Source organism: Medicago truncatula, chromosome 8 (genome assembly GCF_003473485.1).
Source record: "Medicago truncatula cultivar Jemalong A17 chromosome 8, MtrunA17r5.0-ANR, whole genome shotgun sequence".
In the NCBI taxonomy this organism is placed as follows: Eukaryota; Viridiplantae; Streptophyta; class Magnoliopsida; order Fabales; family Fabaceae; genus Medicago; species Medicago truncatula.
In genome coordinates, this window is record NC_053049.1 from 14,383,920 (window position 1) to 14,402,010 (window position 18,091).

The 18,091-nt window shown below is 31.5% G+C and overlaps 3 protein-coding genes across 3 annotated transcripts; 1 reads left to right on the top strand and 2 right to left on the bottom strand.

The window, feature by feature from the left end:
• The first annotated feature begins 4,587 nt into the window (after positions 1 to 4,587).
• On the top strand, positions 4,588 to 9,032 carry LOC11444078 (flavin-containing monooxygenase FMO GS-OX-like 3). Its single transcript, XM_003627706.3, has 6 exons — positions 4,588 to 5,244; positions 7,668 to 7,820; positions 7,916 to 7,998; positions 8,106 to 8,241; positions 8,344 to 8,517; positions 8,701 to 9,032. The coding sequence occupies exons 1-6, from the start codon at positions 4,666 to 4,668 to the stop codon at positions 8,872 to 8,874; spliced, it is 1,299 nt and encodes a 432-aa protein (XP_003627754.1). The 5' UTR covers positions 4,588 to 4,665; the 3' UTR covers positions 8,875 to 9,032.
• A 512-nt stretch (positions 9,033 to 9,544) lies between these two features.
• On the bottom strand, positions 9,545 to 10,625 carry LOC11446963 (pathogenesis-related thaumatin-like protein 3.5). Its single transcript, XM_003627707.3, has one exon. The coding sequence runs from the start codon at positions 10,623 to 10,625 to the stop codon at positions 9,672 to 9,674; it is 954 nt and encodes a 317-aa protein (XP_003627755.1). The 3' UTR covers positions 9,545 to 9,671.
• A 2,510-nt stretch (positions 10,626 to 13,135) lies between these two features.
• Positions 13,136 to 16,985, bottom strand: LOC11446964 (flavin-containing monooxygenase FMO GS-OX5). The gene is made up of 6 exons (XM_003627708.4): positions 16,289 to 16,985; positions 14,711 to 14,863; positions 14,513 to 14,595; positions 14,251 to 14,386; positions 13,996 to 14,169; positions 13,136 to 13,591 (listed from the first exon to the last, which is right to left on the bottom strand). The coding sequence occupies exons 1-6, from the start codon at positions 16,862 to 16,864 to the stop codon at positions 13,418 to 13,420; spliced, it is 1,296 nt and encodes a 431-aa protein (XP_003627756.1). The 5' UTR covers positions 16,865 to 16,985; the 3' UTR covers positions 13,136 to 13,417.
• Between the last annotated feature and the right edge of the window lie 1,106 nt (positions 16,986 to 18,091).

The window sequence follows — 18,091 nt, forward strand, 5'->3', positions numbered from 1 at the left end:
TGCTGCAACATTGATTCTCATGAGGCCAACTAGTTGTCACAAGGTTTCCTCTTTCAAATTGGTTTTTGGTGAAAAACCTAATATTTCTTATCTAACAGTTTTCGGATGTGGGGTTGGTTATGTGAGCAAAGTAGTCCTAAAGGTGTTCTAGTTTTTTGTTAACTATTCCATTACGAAATACAACTTTCTTGGTACACCATATTCATACATTTACAATTCGGTTTTTTCTAAATTACCTTTGAAAATTCATGGGCAATTTACGCAAACCAATCAAAATTTTCCATGTGTACTCCATTAGAATAATAATATTTATTATTTTATTTTGCAAAAATTTAGCATGTATTTTATTATTTGCATATTCACCCCATCTTAAATTAATGATTTTTACAATTTAAACCATCACAATAATTAAATTTCTCCTCTAATCCAATCACTCTCCTTCTTTTTTTTTTTTATCAAATTTGGAATTTAATGCCAAAGATCATGCATTCATTCAAATTTAGTTGAACGACTTGGCAAAAATCATTAAAAATTAAAATTATCACTCGTGGGAATTGAACTTGAATGCACCCACTTATTTGAAATGTTTTTCCAAACCACTTGACCAATACATTTTTTATGAATTAAATTCGAATGCAAAAATATGTTATTAGTGAGCAATTTTTTTTTTTTTGCAGTGACTTATAATTTAGCTTTAGTAAAAATAATAATAATCATTTTATATGTGTATATTTATGAAATAGTAAATCTTTCTTAAAAAATAATAATAAATTCATTCAATTGATTTTTTATATTGTAAATATCTTTCTTTTATATAAATTCATACTTTTATATAGATTCGATGAACTACAACAATGTTTCATTTGTGATCAACCAGATGATTTATTTTAGATAATATCTTTCATTTGGATCAGATAAATTGTTTAAAGGTATTAATTTTTTTTTTGCAATGTCTTATAAGTTATAACTTAGCTTTAGTAAAAAAAAAAGCTTATTTAATTCTTTGGTTTTATTTTGGTCTCACAATTAATAAAACTCACGTTTTAGTCCTTCAATTTTCCCACAGTTTGCAAATAAATTAACTTTAACCTCAAATATCTATGGTGAACCCAGTGGTCCACTATAGATCCTATTATTTTTTTTAATATAAACCGTTTGATCTTTTTTAATAAAGAAGGATTGTTAGATCATGCATGTCCACTGTATCTTACTGTGAACCAACAACATCTAGCATTATATCCCATACTTCATCTTCTTCCTTTCCCTCATTCATCACCTTCATAAAAAAAAATCCAGAGAAAATTCAGATAACCACCATCAAAACCTCTTTTTCAAAACCACCATCAACACTGTTGTCTATATATCCATCATCTCAATCCCTCTCTCTCTCAATCGAACCCACGCACCCCAAATTCGAATTCGACAATAAAAAATTGAAGCTGGGATTGATTTTTTATTGAGAAGTCAAAAATGAAAGAGAAGGAGGAGAATGCAATGAAGATGATAGAAGGGGAAATTGTATCCGATGGAGAAGAGAGAGCATGAGAGGTAAGGAATAGTTTAGGAAAAAAGGGTTTAAGGGGATAGAGAGTAGATCGGGATTGAGAGAGATAGATTGGGAAAAAAATCAATTTTTTTTAAGCATTGTCATTGAGAACTATTGTGATTACATCTATGATTCTGGAATTCTTCTGCTTAACAGTCCTTCTTGGTTCAGCAAAAACGATGCAAATCTATAGGAAGATGAATTGAGTTAAAAATTGGAATAATAAGGAATGAATGAATATGAATCAGAAGAAGCAAAGAGATATTCTTGACGTGGGAGAAAAGATTAATGAGAATTAGAATCTTGTCCAAATATTATGTAACAACATAAGAATCTTAAAAAAATTCCTTTAAATTTATCTATTTATTTTTTAAAATGTTGGATCTTCTTGTTGTTGATTGATGATTATGGATTTTGTTTTAATGATATAATTGGGATAATAAAAAAGCAAATATTAAATATACTCATATAGTTTGTTACACTTTTTAAATGATAAAGGAAAAAAACCAGACACGCATATCATGTTTGTTACATTTGTTTTAATATTTAAATTTATTCTTATTTATTTGATACATGTGTTGTTTGTATTAAAAATTAAGGGTATTTTTGGAAAGAAAAATCCTGCCCAAAAGTGCTGAAAGAGATAGTTTTCTTTATATATAGTATAAATACTATATATAACTAACGAAAAAACGGGCACGTGACATGTGTAAATTATGAACAGTATTTTATATGAAATTTTGATTTTGATTAAAATTATAAGTACAAATATTTGTGAAATTAAAATTGTAACAAACCTAAAAAAATCATGTTTATCTTTTACCACAACAACACAGTAGTTTAACAAATATAATATGAATTCTTATCTTTTTTTAATACCACCAAGAATGTAACATTAATATAGGAAAATTTGTTTAAGGGTATAATTGAAATTATAAAAAATTCAGCCCAAAGTCTCTATTCCCTTCATATATAGTATATATAGTATTTTGTCAAAAAAAAAAAAAAAGTATATATAATATTGTTCCTGTTGTAGTGGTATATTTCCTATTTTAATGAGATTTCATTTTTCTAATTCAAATTTAATATAATATTATTAAAGGATAAAATAGTAAATAAAATAGGCTTAATTGCACTTTTGGACCCCTATCTTTCCAAAAGTTGCGGTTATGGACCCCTAACTAATTTAAATACAAAACAGCCCCCTATGTTTTGATTTTTTGCCAATTTTGGACCCCAATCCATTGTTGACTCGGTCAACGCTGACGTGGCACCCTAAGTGAGGTGCCACTTGTCAATTTTATTTTATTTTTGCCTTGGGGGTCCAAAACTGCTAAAGAATCAAAACATAGGGGACTGTTTTATATTTAAATTAGTTAGGGGTCCATAACCACAACTTTTGGAAAGATAGGGGTTCAAAAGTGCAATTAAGCAAATAAAATATTTTAAATGAACAGTAAAATCAATAGTATATACATATAAAGTAATGTTTTTATGCCACATGTTGCCTTTGTAATGCCCTGAATTCTGGTAGAACCGTGCACTTGCGGTTTTATCCCATCAGTCATCGAATCTATATAAAAGTATGAATTTATATAAAAGAATGATATTTAAAATATAAAAAAATCAATTGAATGAATTCATTTTTTTTTAAGAAATATTTACTATTTCATAAATATACACATATAAAATGTTTTTTTTTTTTTTTTATACTAAAGCTAGGTTATAACTTATAAGACACTGCAAAAAAAATAAAAAAATTAATACCTTTGAACAATTTATCTGATCAAAATGAAAGATAGTACCTAAAATAAATCATAATTCGTTTGATCACAAATGAAACAATGTTGTAGTTCATCGAATCTATATAAAAGTATAAATTTATATAAAAGAATGATATTTAAAATATAAAAAATCAATTGAATGAATTCATTTTTTTTAAGAAAGATTTACTATTTCATAAATATACACATATAAAATGATTTTTTTTACTAAAGCTAGGTTATAACTTATAAGACCTTGCAAAAAAAATAATTATTACCTTTAAACAATTTATCTGATCCAAATGAAAGATAGTACCTAAAATAAATCATAATTCGGTGGATCACAAATGAAACATTGTTATAGGTCATCGAATCTATATAAAAGTATGAATTTATAAAAAAGAATGATATTTAAAATATAAAAAATCAATTGAATGAATTCATTTTTCTTAAGAAAAATTTACTACTTCATAATTATACACACATAAAATGATTTTTTTTCACTAAAGCTAGGTTATAAAGGCACTGCAAATAATGTAACCAAAAAAAAGGCACTGCAAATAAAAATAAAATAATTTGCTCACTAATAACATAATTTTGAATTCCAAATTATTTCATAAAAAATGTATTGATCAAGTGGTTCCAGAGTACATTTTAAATAGGTGGGAGCACCCAGGTTCGATTCCCAGGGGTGATAATTTTAATTTTTAATGATTTTTGCCAAGGTAAAAAAGAGGTTTGAAGAGTGATTGGATTAGAGATGAAATTTAATTATTGTGATGGTTTAAATTGTAAAAAATCATCAATTTAAGATGGGGTGAATATGCAAATAATAAAATACTTGCTAAATTTTTGCAAAATAAAATAATAAATGTTATTATTCTAATGGAGTACACATAAAAACTTTTGATTGGTTTGGGTAAATTGCCCATGAGTTTTCAAAGGCAATATATGACGGTATTGATACTCCTAAATGTGTTCTATTTGATTGTAGCTCACAATTGATAAAGAATAAACTAAATCTTAGTTTTTGGTTACCTTGTGATGGACTTGGTTACACATCCATAAATATTTGAGAGATGAAAAATGAACTTCTAGTATCGTATACTTTTTTTTTTTTTTTGAAGAAACTTCTAGTATCGTATATGACAAACGAAAAATCACCCCAACAAGACTTAAATTAATTAATGTTCAAAGTTTTTGAATGATTTTTGAAAGTAGGGCCCACTTGTAGAATCCCACCTAACCATGAGTAGGACAAGCTGGATCACTTGTTAATCACTTCATTACAATATGTTATGTTAAGAACGTGATAAAACAGTGTCTCTCACCTTTGACTAAAACAATCTTGTCTTCATGGTTAAAGTTGCAGTCATCGGCGCCGGAGTTTCCGGTATGGTTGCTGCCAAGGAGCTACAGCAAGAAGGCCACAACGTCATCGTTTTCGAGAAGAACAACCGTGTCGGAGGAACCTGGATATACACCTCTAAATCAGACTCCGATCCTCTTAGCATTGATCCAACCCGAGAAACAGTTCACAGCAGCGTGTACCTCTCACTACGCACCAATCTTCCAAGACATATCATGGGGTTCTTAGATTACCCTTTGTCCAAGCGAGAATCTGGTGATCCGAGAACGTTTCCGGGTCATGAAGAAGTGCTTCGTTTTTTGGAGGAATTTGCAGATGAGTTTGGGATTCATGAGTTGACCCGGTTTGAAACGGAGGTGGTGAAAGTTGAGAGGAAAGGAGGGAAGGATTGGGTTGTTGAGTCGAGGGGAGGTGACTCAGTGAGTCGGGAAGTGTTTGAAGCTGTTGTTGTATGTTCCGGTCATTATGTAGAACCGAGACTTGCTGTTGTTCCTGGTATTGAAAACTTTGGTGGCTTTCAAATGCATTCTCATAATTATAGAGTTCCTCATTCTTTCAAAGACCAGGTACATCAAATTTTCCAAATTTAACAAAATTAGTATATATAGCTTTTAAGGTGTTTTTATGCTTAAGTATGCTGTTAAAATAAAAATTAGGTGAATTTAGAGGTGTCAGGATTACTCTATAAGAGTCGGTCCGCCAAACCCAAAACCAGATATAGAGTTTAGTCCTTTAAATACTTGGAAATAGATCCTTTTCTACCTTTATTATTCGGCCATCCCTCATGTGCTTTATTTGATGGTTGAGAGTTGCTACTAGGTTAAGTCAGGACTCACATATGATGGTAGAATAGACGGCAGCAGAGAAAACACACTAAAGAATCCATGTCTTAAATACTTCGATTAATATTAATAAAAGCAGTTCACAAAAGATAAGACTTTCCTTTTTTTAGTATTTTGAATTTAAGGTGTAATTGGATCGACTTATTTGAATTTTTGAAAACTTATGTGATAATTAATATAACACAAGGCTTATTTTTATCGTCTCTAGCGTTGGGTTTGAAAACAACATATAACTTACATGTAGTGGCGCGGAATTAGAAAAAAAATGTTCTGATGGACGATCAAAATAAACTATAATATAAAAATATAAAATTTATACTGTAATAAGCACTAAATACAAAGTTGATCATTAAAAAATTAAATAATTTAAATAATTCTCGAACGACTTGAAAGTTCGACTGTAACACGTATGTATATGTATATGTATGTGCGTATATATATATATATATATATATATATATATATATATATATATATATGTAGAGAGAGATGGTTTTGAATTTCCAAAGTCTATCTAAAAAAGAATTTTCATCTACTGAATTTGTTATTATGTTGAGTCACGACCAGGTCGATTAGGTCACTCTATTATGATGTTCAGTGGCACTATCGAAAATTGTGCAATGCAAGCTATCAATCATGTCGCCTCCATAAAACAAATACAACTGCAACTATGCAACTATCGTTCTAGAATTACAGCTTCAATATGCTACTAAGACCGCTTATATTTTAATAATAAAATCAATCAATTATAGTAGTATGACAACTCGACTATGATATTGTGACCACTCAAATATGATGTCACCACCATTCTAACATTTAACATCTCCAAATATCAATATGGTATTTCAACCGCTCAAATATGGTGCTACCACCATTCTAATATTTAACTTCTCTAAGAATCGAAGACAAATATATTATTAAGATCATTCTTAATTTTCAAAGGGATGTTATACCTCAGAAAGGACTATGATCTTAAAAATACTCTTTATTTCGAAGAGACATAAATGATGAAAGGGGTTATGCTCTTAAGAAGATTCTTAATTTCGAAGGGACATTATATCTTGAAAGGACCTATGGTCTTAAAAACACTCTTAAATCCGAATGGGCAAAAAATGAGATAAAGAGAAGAAAGACTCGTTAGCGCAAGCCAAAAAGGAAGAAAAGAAGAAAAAAAATTGAAGTTTCAAAAGTCTTTTTCGGTGTGTGGAATGAATTTTGTGAGCTCTCTATTTATAGAAAAAATTCACGATTAATATGTGAGAAACTTTGGGAACGAGTAATTCAATATTCAAATAATACTTTGGGAACAAATAATTCACTTGTTAGATCTAGTACAAAAATATCTCAAATTGAGTATCAAAATATAGTACAAAAATATTTTATATTGAGTACCAAAGTATATTTCAGATCAAGTACCAAAATATATTAGATTGCATATCAAAATATTTCAGATTGCGTTCCAAAATATTTTAACAAAACTTGATGACTAAGAAAACTTCATAATAATGATTAAATTAATTATTTAATTTCACATTTCCAAATAATAAAATATATAAATATATATTTTTCGCTAGTGCTTAGCTTCGTTCATATAATTATGTACCACCTTCTATGGTATACCCCCACTATATAAACACTAATAGTATGTGATCCATTCAATGTGAGACTTCCACTTTTTTCAATTTATACCACACTAGTTAGTTCCATCCAATGTGGAACATTGTGTTTAGTCTTTTAACTTCTAATTTCCACACATGTTCCAACACAAAGTAATTTAGGCTTAAATGCAATTTTACCCCCCCTATTTTGATTGAATCGGGATTTTGCCCCTCTTATTTTAAAACTCGGAATTTTACCCTCTCTAATTTTTTCATGTATTCTTAAAATGTCATGGGTCATGACCTTCCAAGCCCTAACATGTTAGTGGTCTGAATTTATTTTAGAAATAACATCTACGAAAAACACGAAATTAAGTTGTTAATCCAAACATGACCTTGATTTTTGTTTACCAGTAAAATTTGCGTAACCTTTTATCAACTGACCTACATTTACATTTACGAGATAAATAAAACCTTGATTTAATTGACTAAAGTGGTTTATGGGATCTTCAATCTTTGGATAACTAATTGACAATTTCTACTTAACAGGTTGTGATTTTGATTGGGTTAGGAACTAGTTCATTTGACATCTCAAGAGATATTGCAAGACTAGCGAAGGAAGTTCATGTTGCAACAAGACCAAAACCAGATTTGAAGGGTAGGAAGTTAGAAAATGTTCGCAATATATGTTTCCATACTTTGGTATGTAAAATTTGTTATGGTTGTAGCTTCTTACTTGTATATTCTTATTATAGTATTACTGTTATTGATAATTTTCATTCCATTTATTTTTTTAGATTAAATGTGTCTATGAAGATGGCTTGGTTGCCTTTGAAGATGGATTCTCTATCTATGCAGATGCCATAATTCATTGTACAGGGTAACTACAATTTCTAACATTTTGTCACCTACCTTTAAAAAAAAAAACATTTTGTCACCTTAATTTCACATATTTTTCTTTCCTCTTCTAAATTCCTAATATGACAGGTACAAATACCACATTCCTTTCCTAGAAACAAATGGAACAGTAACCATTGAAGATAATCGTGTTGGGCCACTATACAAACACGTTTTTCCTCCTTCACTGGCACCATGCCTCTCTTTCATTGGTTTGACCTTTAAGGTATAATTTGAATTCATATTTATAATTTTTTTTATGTAAAACTTATCATATAGAATATTTTAATTTAGTTTATTGAAACTAATAATAAATTGTCGTGGCCAGGAAATTACTTTCAGTGTGATTGAGTTACAAGCCAAGTGGATTGCTAGGGTTTTATCTGGTAAGGTTCTTTTACCTGATGAAGAAGAGATGATGGCTTCTATTAAAGATTTCTATCAATCCATGGAGGAAAATGGGCTATCCAAGCGTCAAACTCATTCGCTTCGTCCATTACAAGTGTGTACGCTTATTTTTCTCGTCACTTTACGTTTCATTTCATAATTTTGCTATTGATATCATTTAACTTATTAGTGAGGAAAGTCTCTCTGATACACGTTAAATGATATCAATAGATGTCTCAATTATAGTCTTATATAAATATAAATTTTGAAGTATTTATTTACAAAATTACTTTGTTAGGGTGACTACAAACATTGGCTAGTGGAACAGATTGGGCTGCCTCCATTGGAAGATTGGAGGGACAATATGTTGATGGAGTGTTTGAAGAATTCAATTGAAATGAACGAAATGTTTAGAGATGAATGGGATGATAATTATTGGGATGCTATCATACAGAGTGGATCAGCTTCTTAACAAGCAAAAACATTGAATGTTCCATTTTTTTTTTTTGAGGGAACATTGAATGTTCCATGTTGATTGTTAAATTGGTGTGTCTCAAGATCATGTATTGAACAAATTAAACATTTATTATTTTATTTAAATAACAATATATGATCAACTAGTGTGAAAAATAACAATGATGGAATAACTTGTTTTCTCTACCAGGAACCTCCGAGATCAAAAAAAAAAAAAAAAAAACCTCTTGATCGCGAAGATGAACCCCGTGTTCCTTCCGCGACAAAGTTAATGGTTCTAAACCCCCGCCTCCTATGCGCAAAACTATAGATTTGATTGTTCAAAAATTTGTTCTAGTCGAACATGTTAACAACAATAGGCTTCTACCAAATGTCCTTGTGAATGATGGTATCTTCGATGATTATAAAACGATCACATGAACATTTCTTTAACAAAGTTGGACGAAAGTTAAAAAAAAAAGAAAAAAAGTAAACTTGGTTAATAAGTTAAGATGCCACACACGAGTAATTTTGGCCAAACACTTTAAACATTATTAATCATGACATGATGAAAAAAACTAAATCAAGAACAAATCACAAGTAATATAAAATTCAATCATCATAAGACATAGTGCTTGATACTCCCTAATTATAAACTGCGATACTGTAAATTTCCTAGAAAACCTTAATCAGTGAACCTGCATAATTCTGTTCCTAGAGATTTAATAATTAATTAATATTGCTAGTAAAAAATAAACTAAAAGATTTTTGGATGGTTATTCATGATGAAAAGTGGCAAGTCATACCCTACCAAATTCACCACAAAAACACCATCAAAACAAAAGAAATAATAACAACAATCCTAACATTGTTGGCTGTGAAGTTCACATGTCCCCCAGATATATCCATCTCCTCAGGCAGTGGAGATTTCTCGTTCCCAGACTCGATCGGACTTGTTGGAGATTTCTCGTTCCCAGATTCGATCGGACTTGTTGGAGATTTCTCGTTCCCGGACTGGATCGAACTTGTGGGACAAAAAGTGATAGTATAATCAGCAGAATCACAAGTAAAAGTGCTTGTTTCATCATCATAAGCGTAGCTATAAGCGCGAGGACAAGCACTCTTGAAAAACTGTGAGTATGAACTTGGCTTGCATGTATTTGGAGAAGCGTAAGCGCCACTACAACAATATTGTGGATCCCCAAACGCTTCACACGCGCTTTTACACGCTACACCTCCGCCATTACTCATCACTTTCAACTCGGTTGGACATGCCGCGTTCAAATCCACCATGCAACCTGTTGTCATGCAGTTTCCGCCTCCGGTTGCTCCTTGTGGTTCGATCATCATTGGGAGGTTGTAACCGTCCACGAGACTAACGTCGAAGAAATCAAGTCCGTTTGCACCGTTAAGTGTAAACTCGGCTAATGTAGCTGGCGGTTGAGCGTTTCCTCCATTACATTCTATGGACGAGGAAGCACAGTCACCGGTAACACATGAGAATTTTCCGGTGGAATCTTGAGAGCAGAGGGTACGTCCCCATAGACGGCCTGACCACTTGGGGGGTACGGCTAGGGCATTGGATTCGCCGGGTTGGAGAGCAAAACCGGTTGTAGAGAATGGTGTTGTTCCTGCGCCGGATAAAATTCCAGGCCAAACAGTGTAGTTGCACTTGTTAACAATTGTGAATGTTGTTGCATATGAAACAGTTAGGTATTGGAATAGAATTAGGGTAACCAAAGTGATGGTTGATTGAGTTGAAGCAGCCATGGTTGGAAAATTGGTAACAAAGATTTTACTGAGAATACCAACTTGATATAAAAGACTATGTAATATGAGAATACCAATCCTTTATTTATAGATATAAAACTCAATCATAAATCAAAACCAAATCATAAGTAAATAAAAAACAAATCGTATTCTATAAAAAAAATAACTAATCGCAATAAAAAAATAGTAATATAAAATATAATTTTAAGAAATAATTAAAGATCCTCTCAAATTATAAATTGATCCTAGAGATTAATAGTGCATAGAAGGATCTACTTCCCTGATAATATTTTTTTTTGAAGGATACACGATCACTAGTTATTGGGCTTATTTTTATTTTATTTTAGAACCATTTGGTATTAGTTACTATTTTTTTAATTTAAAGAATTCATTTTTTGAACCAAAACCTAAACAATATTTTTTTATCAAATAGTTTATTAGTTATAAAATTTATCTCTCAACGTGAATAAATAAAAATTTCAAAGTTCAAACCTCAAACTTTACATATTACAATGTCTTTGTCGTTTGAGTTATGCTTGTGGATATAAAACCTAATTAAACAATTCTAAAACAAATAATTTTTAAATATATAAGCAAGATGACAATCCGCAAAGACTACGGTGGCTTGAATATCCGCGACCTCGAAGGTTTCAACTTTTCCATATTCGGAAAGCAAGGATTGAAGCTTCTTCTAAACTCTTCCTCTGTTTTTACCAAAGTTCTCAAAGCTAAATACTTTCCTAGAATTGGATTTTTGGATGCCAAACTATGTCATAGTCCAAGCTATACATGGAGGAGTATATGGAGCACCATTCCACTTTTAACACTTGGATATAGGTGGAGAATTGGAGACGAAAAAAGTATCAATGTATAGAACTTGTAACAATATGAAGCCTTCTACACCACCACCGTATCACCTCTCTCATTTGACGGTCTCACAACTCTTTGATCACAAACAAAATACTTGGGATCTTACCTTGTTGAACTCAATTATGAATACACAAGATGTATCAGATATTTGTACTCCCTCTCTACTCTAGAGCTTTGTCTGATTCAATTGTTTGGACATCTACGCCAAGTGGTTGCTATACTGTCAAATCAGCTTATAAATTATGCATATCTCTCATGGATTTTGAATCCCTCCCTCAAGTTGATAGCAGTTGAAAGATGTCTGATCGCTTTAGTTACCACAAAAATTGAAGCACTTTTGTTGGCGCTAACTTAGACTATGTCTTCCAACAAGATCCAACCTTCATTGTCAAGGTGTCTTTTGCCCGACGATATGTGTACTATGTGATGATGCGGTAGAAGATGAGATGCACCAACTAATTTAAAGGGTTTTGCCAGAAAACATCTTTTATGAAGGTGTTTTTTAGCAAGTTATCCTATTGACATTTGTTAAAAAACACCAATTAATTTTTATGAAGGTGTCTTTTAACAAAGTTATAACTAAAAAGTGGATATCACACCTTGAGTGTGACTTACTAAAAGACACATCTAAATGGTGTCTTCTAGCAAAACTCTATTTTAAATGAAATGCTATGAGTTTACTTTGCCAAATAAAACCATATTAAACTTTATTTTTATTATGAGATTAAATTAAATTTAATAACTAAAAAATAAAATACACATTTTATTTGACAAAAATATCATATTAATTAATTAATTATAATAAAACAATCACTTTAGCAAACAACTTGATAAGTGCATAATCAACGTCAATTACCTATCTAATTTATGCATGACACTAAAGTAACTTATATTACAAAAAAATCTAACGAAAACCCCCCCAATTAGTGTAAAGAGCACTCCCTCCGATAAAGTTCATTTTTTAAATTCATTCAATAGATAATGTATGTAGTCTATATATGGATCACACATACATTATTTATTGAATAAACGTAAAAAATCAATTTTTAATTATAATAATGACCAGAGGTAGTATGCAGCCAAGTCCACGTTAGTTCCTCTTTACTTTTACCTTATCTCTGACATGTTTTGTAGAGAAAATGAGCAAAGGAATGAAGGCCCTATGCAAAAAGCTTAAAAAATTTAGGTAAATGCTAACTTGTGATCTTAAGAACACATATTAAGGAAGTTGTTATAAAAATAAACGTATTAAAAATTGTGCATTCAACTTTTTAAAAATTAAACCAATGTAAAATTGTTTTTTGTAGCTTCCTTAACATGACATGTGTCGTTAGGGTGTAAGTTAAACCAAAAGATTTATATCACGGCGAGTTTCAATTCAGAAGCTCGTGTTCTGAAATAGGAGAATATCGGCCTACAAAGAAAACAACTCGCTTCGTGATTGATTGCGTTTTATCTCCCACATGTGGCTGAGCTGGCAAAAATCTATTGGCGAAGTAACATTTGTTCGCCTATAAAGAACCATGTACTCGTCCGACAAGCATACTTTTCCAAAATCTATAAATAGATGCTTGCATCATCATTGATTCATCCATTCAATACGCAAATTTAGATAGAGGGGGAGAGAGATGGAGAGCCTATGAGAGAAAAAGAGTGCATAAACAAGGTGGGAATGTAGAAGGCTTGTAGATTTAGTTTGATGATACATCATCTTCTCCTACCAATAAAAGGAAGACTTATTAACCAATTTCTCTATTGTATCGGTCTTCCATCATCTGAAGTTTACTTTCTAAAACAACAAATAAAAACAACTTCTGCATTTCAAGAGATTCAAACCAATCTTTATTTATGTGAACAAAGGTTGAAATTATTGAGAAAACCCAATGTAACAATCAGCATATAAAATTCAATATCTTTGCCTTTTAAGAAGCTGATCCATTCTCAATGATGGTATCCCAATAGTTATCATCCCATTCATCTCTATACATTTCATTCATTTCGATCACCTTCTTAAAACACTCCATCAACATATTGTCCCTCCAATCTTCTAACGGAGGCAACCCAATCTGTGCTGCTAGCCATTGTTTGTAGTCAGCCTGACAGAGTAATTTTATAAGTAAATAGTTAAACTCGGAAGAATTTATAATCGGATACAGGTTATAGAGTGAATAGACAAATTGATCGTTAAAATTATAAGCACCGGTCAAAACAATCTCTAGATTTTACAAATTGGTAGATACATATTTGAAATAGTAAAGTTTCCTTTAAAACATTCTCTAGTAACTTTTATTATTAGAAACTCCGATGTTCAGATGAGATAAGTCTCCATTGTTTAGAAAAATGCTTAAATAGAACCTTTAACAATTGAATGATGCTTATTTGAAAAGTTCGTTTTGCAAATTCAAAATCAAACATAATATCAAAGCCTATCTTAAATCTGTTAATTGAGCAAAATTATCAAATGAAATGTAAAGTGAGGAGAAAAAACAAATGTACACACCTGAAACGGACGTATCGAATGTGTGTAACGCTTGGGCAATGCATTTTCCTCCATGACACGATACATGTCTTTAACAGATTCCATCATTTCTTCTTCAGTAGGTAAAAGAATCTTACCAGATAAAACTCTTGCAACCCACTTGGCTTGTAACTCAATTACAACAAAAATAGTTTCCTGGCCACGGCAAGTCTTAATCAGTTATTCAATAAATTATATAAACTTAAAATGATTTTTTCATTAAAAAATTGTATTAACTCTAAATGTTAAACCAATGAAAGAAAGCCCCGGAGCCAGTGAAGGAGGAAAAACATGTTTGTATAGTGGCCCAACGCGATTATCTTCAATCGTTACTATTCCATTAGTTTCTAAGAAAGGAATGTGGTATTTGTACCTGTTACATTATTAGTTTATATGCCTTAAAATGATTAATCTCATAGATATAATAATATCAATTAAGAATTTATCAGATAAAAGAAAAATATGTTGAAGGTGAGAAAATGTCAGAAATTCCTAGTACCCTGTACAGTGAATTATGGCATCTGCATAAGTAGAGAATCCATCTTCAAAGGCAACCAAGCCATCTTCATATACACATTTAATCTAAAAAATTAAACAGAACGAGAATTATCAGCAGTACTATACTGTTAACAAAGCAATATCTATCATATAAAGTAAGGAAATATTTATTACGAGATAGAGTGAATTTTTAACATACCAGAGTATGGAAACATATATTGCGAACATTTTCCAACTTCATACCCTTCAATAGTGGATTCGGTTTTGTTGCAACATGAACTTCCTTTGCTACTCCTGCAATATCTTTTGAGATGTCAAATGAACTAGGTCCTAGTCCTATTAAAATCACAACCTGTAGGTAGTAATTACCAGTTAATTTTCCGAACAAAATAGGCACTAAACAAGTTTTTATCTAATCTAGAAGTTTAACTCGTTGTCACATTGATCCCTGACTCAAACAAATACACAATTTAATCTTCAACTTTTTCCTCCATTAGACACTTTAGTCCAAAACGACGTGTACTAATTATATGGACATAAAGACTTCTGATGTATTCTCAGGGGGCAATTTGATAGAAAACCAAAAATAATGAACTTTCTTTCTCCATTCACATATTCCCTTCAAAATTCAGAAACTTTATATGGATTATGTATCTAGGTTTTCACCATTCTTGTTTAAATTCAATAGAGGGTTGCTTAAGTTTGTAGCTAAACCTGAGTTTCCACCTTCACAGAAATATTCACAGGTATTAAGCAATAACAATCATGGATGCAACTGGAACATCGAGATCAAGTGACACATTGGCTGGTTCTGATACAATTGAAATAACAGGAAAAATCATGGTTGTAGCTGTAATATTCCGGTTCATGGTTGTTGTAATTGTTCTAAATTCTAATGTTTCATCTATATGCTAAGTGGTTCTGGTGGTAATTGGAAGAATTCCTTAACCACGAAACCGTTGTCGCCGGCAGCAATTTGTTTTTGCTCCTGACCAAGTTCCGATTACTTATTGCACTTGCCGAAATGGACTTGAAGCTTCAGTTCTCAAGTCTTTGCCAGTTTTGGTTTTCCAAATTGAAGGTTTTAAAGATGGTTTGGAATGTGCAGTTGTCTTTGTGATATTGTTCAAAGGGAAAACAAGACTTTTACCAAAATGTAATCACGGGTTTCGATCTCATTCGACTTCTCCTCTTTGCAGGAATCTAGTTGCCTCAAAATCCAATAGTAGCTCAAATGCGGAAGAAAATATCTTACTGTCAGGTAATAGAATAGTGTGTCATCAGAAGCTAAAAATTTAGGTCCTATGAATACCAAACATGGGTTATCAGCACCAACCCATCTTCTTTAGCTAGTGATAATGTGAAAAATAGGAGATTTTATGGAAATGGAATGTTGGTGATTGATATACCAAGTGAGTTTAGTTCCTCCTCTTTGCCACCTTATGACTTCTGGTTTTAAGCAAAATTGGTCCATGAGAACACACATCATCATTTTTCACTTGTTTCGTTAACGTCAGAGACTAAAATGATTAACACAAGGAATAATCCTGGATTAAATTGTGTTTTCGTGTGAGTCAAGACTAGTGTGTGTGACAACGAGTTACAGTGATTTTGTAAAAACAACACTTTGTTCTTAATTGTCCAATTTTTATATTACTTAAATGCCAAAATCTAAATCTAAATATTTTCACCTACTTGCATTAATATCCATTGAAATAGTTCATCTTAATTATTTTCAATTATTTCAAAGTTTTCAAATTTGGAAAATGTGATGTACCTGGTCTTTGAAAGAATGAGGAACTCTGTAATTATGAGAATGCATTTGAAACCCAGGAAAGTTTTCAATACCAGGAACAACAGCAAGTCTCGGTTCTACAAAATGACCGGAACAGACAACAACCGCTTCAAATACTTCTTGACTCACTGAGTCACCACCCCTTGACTCAACTATCCACTCGTTTTCTTTCCTCTCAACTTTCACCACCTCCGTTTCAAATCGGGTCAACTCATGAATCCCAAATTCACCTGCAAATTCCTCCAAAAAACGAAGCACTTCTTCATGACCCGGAAACGTTCTTGGATCACCGGATTCTCTCTTGGACAAAGGGTAATCTAAGAACCCCATGATTTGTCTTGGAAGATTGGTGCGCAGAGAGTGGTATACGCTGCTGTGAACTGTTTCTCTGGCCGGGTCCATGCTTAGAGGATCGGAGTCTGTTTTTGGGGTGTATATCCAGGTTCCTCCCACACGGTTGTTCTTCTCGAAAACAACGACGTTGTGGCCTTCTTGCTGTAGCTCCTTGGCGGCGACGAGGCCGGAGACTCCGGCACCGATGACTGCAACTTTAACCATCGTGATTAGTTGACAAGCAAAGCGTTGACTGTTTTGGTCAAAGTTCAGGAACACAGTGTTTTTCTTTTGAGGTAAAAAGGAGGAACGGTGTTATCGCGTTCTTAACATACATGCATGGATTAAAAGAAAATATATTGTTTTTTTAGGGGAAAAAACATATGGAGAAAATTTCATTTAGAATGCATACTTTGCATCATAATATTTTTATAATTGCAATTTGATTTTACAGGTTAAATAACTTTTCGTTCTTATAAATATATCAAAATTTGATTTTAGTCCCTAAAAATAAAATGAAATGTTTTCAACCCCACAAAATGGATATAATTTTGACATGTTCTTGAATTTTTTTGAACTTATTATGAACATACAAATGTTGAAAATATAATCGGGCATAAAATGGATACATCTTGAATAAGAGTCATAATCTTGACGTTCATATATAAATAAGTTGTCCATCAAGGACCAAAAGAAAACAATTTTTTTTTTATGAGGATAAAAACATTCATTTTTATTTTTAGGGATAAAAATCAAAATTCGTTGTATTATTTAGAATGAAAAACTTATTTAACCTTTATTTTATTTCAAAAATTATATAATATAATATGATAATGTAAGAAATAATGGTTATTCAGCACTTTTCAAACACATTAATATTTTCATAATTTAAAAAAGTAGTAGAGAATATTGTGATCTATATTATATTTTTTTAGTATATTTATGTTGAATATTACCCCTACAATTTAAAATTCCTGGCCACTGATCTTAATCGTCCAATCTAATCAGATGGTCACATGGCCACACTCTCTTCGTTTTTCCCCCCTTTCTCCTGTTTGAATTATTGTGAACAGCTGAGCACAATGGGCTAGTCTTTGTTTATTTACCTGGATTTATGGATCCCACGGCTCTTTTTTTTCTTTTTAAATATCCAACAGTCTTTGTTTATATTAATTATTACATGTTTGCACATGTTTAATATAAAAAGAATAGTTGAAATCATAAAACAAGGAAGTTAAACAAATGTTTAATATAATTAATATAAAAGCAAACAAACAATTCATCTGGGTTGATTCGATGGTATTGCACTCAGACATTAAATATGTATGTGTTCATCTCAAACATATGTGTTTTTTTTTTAAATGACAAATTTATTCTCGACGAGTAAATGCAAAGCGCATAAAAACTCGTCTAAAGAATGAAAAATTACAATCGGCGCCATATATATACGGA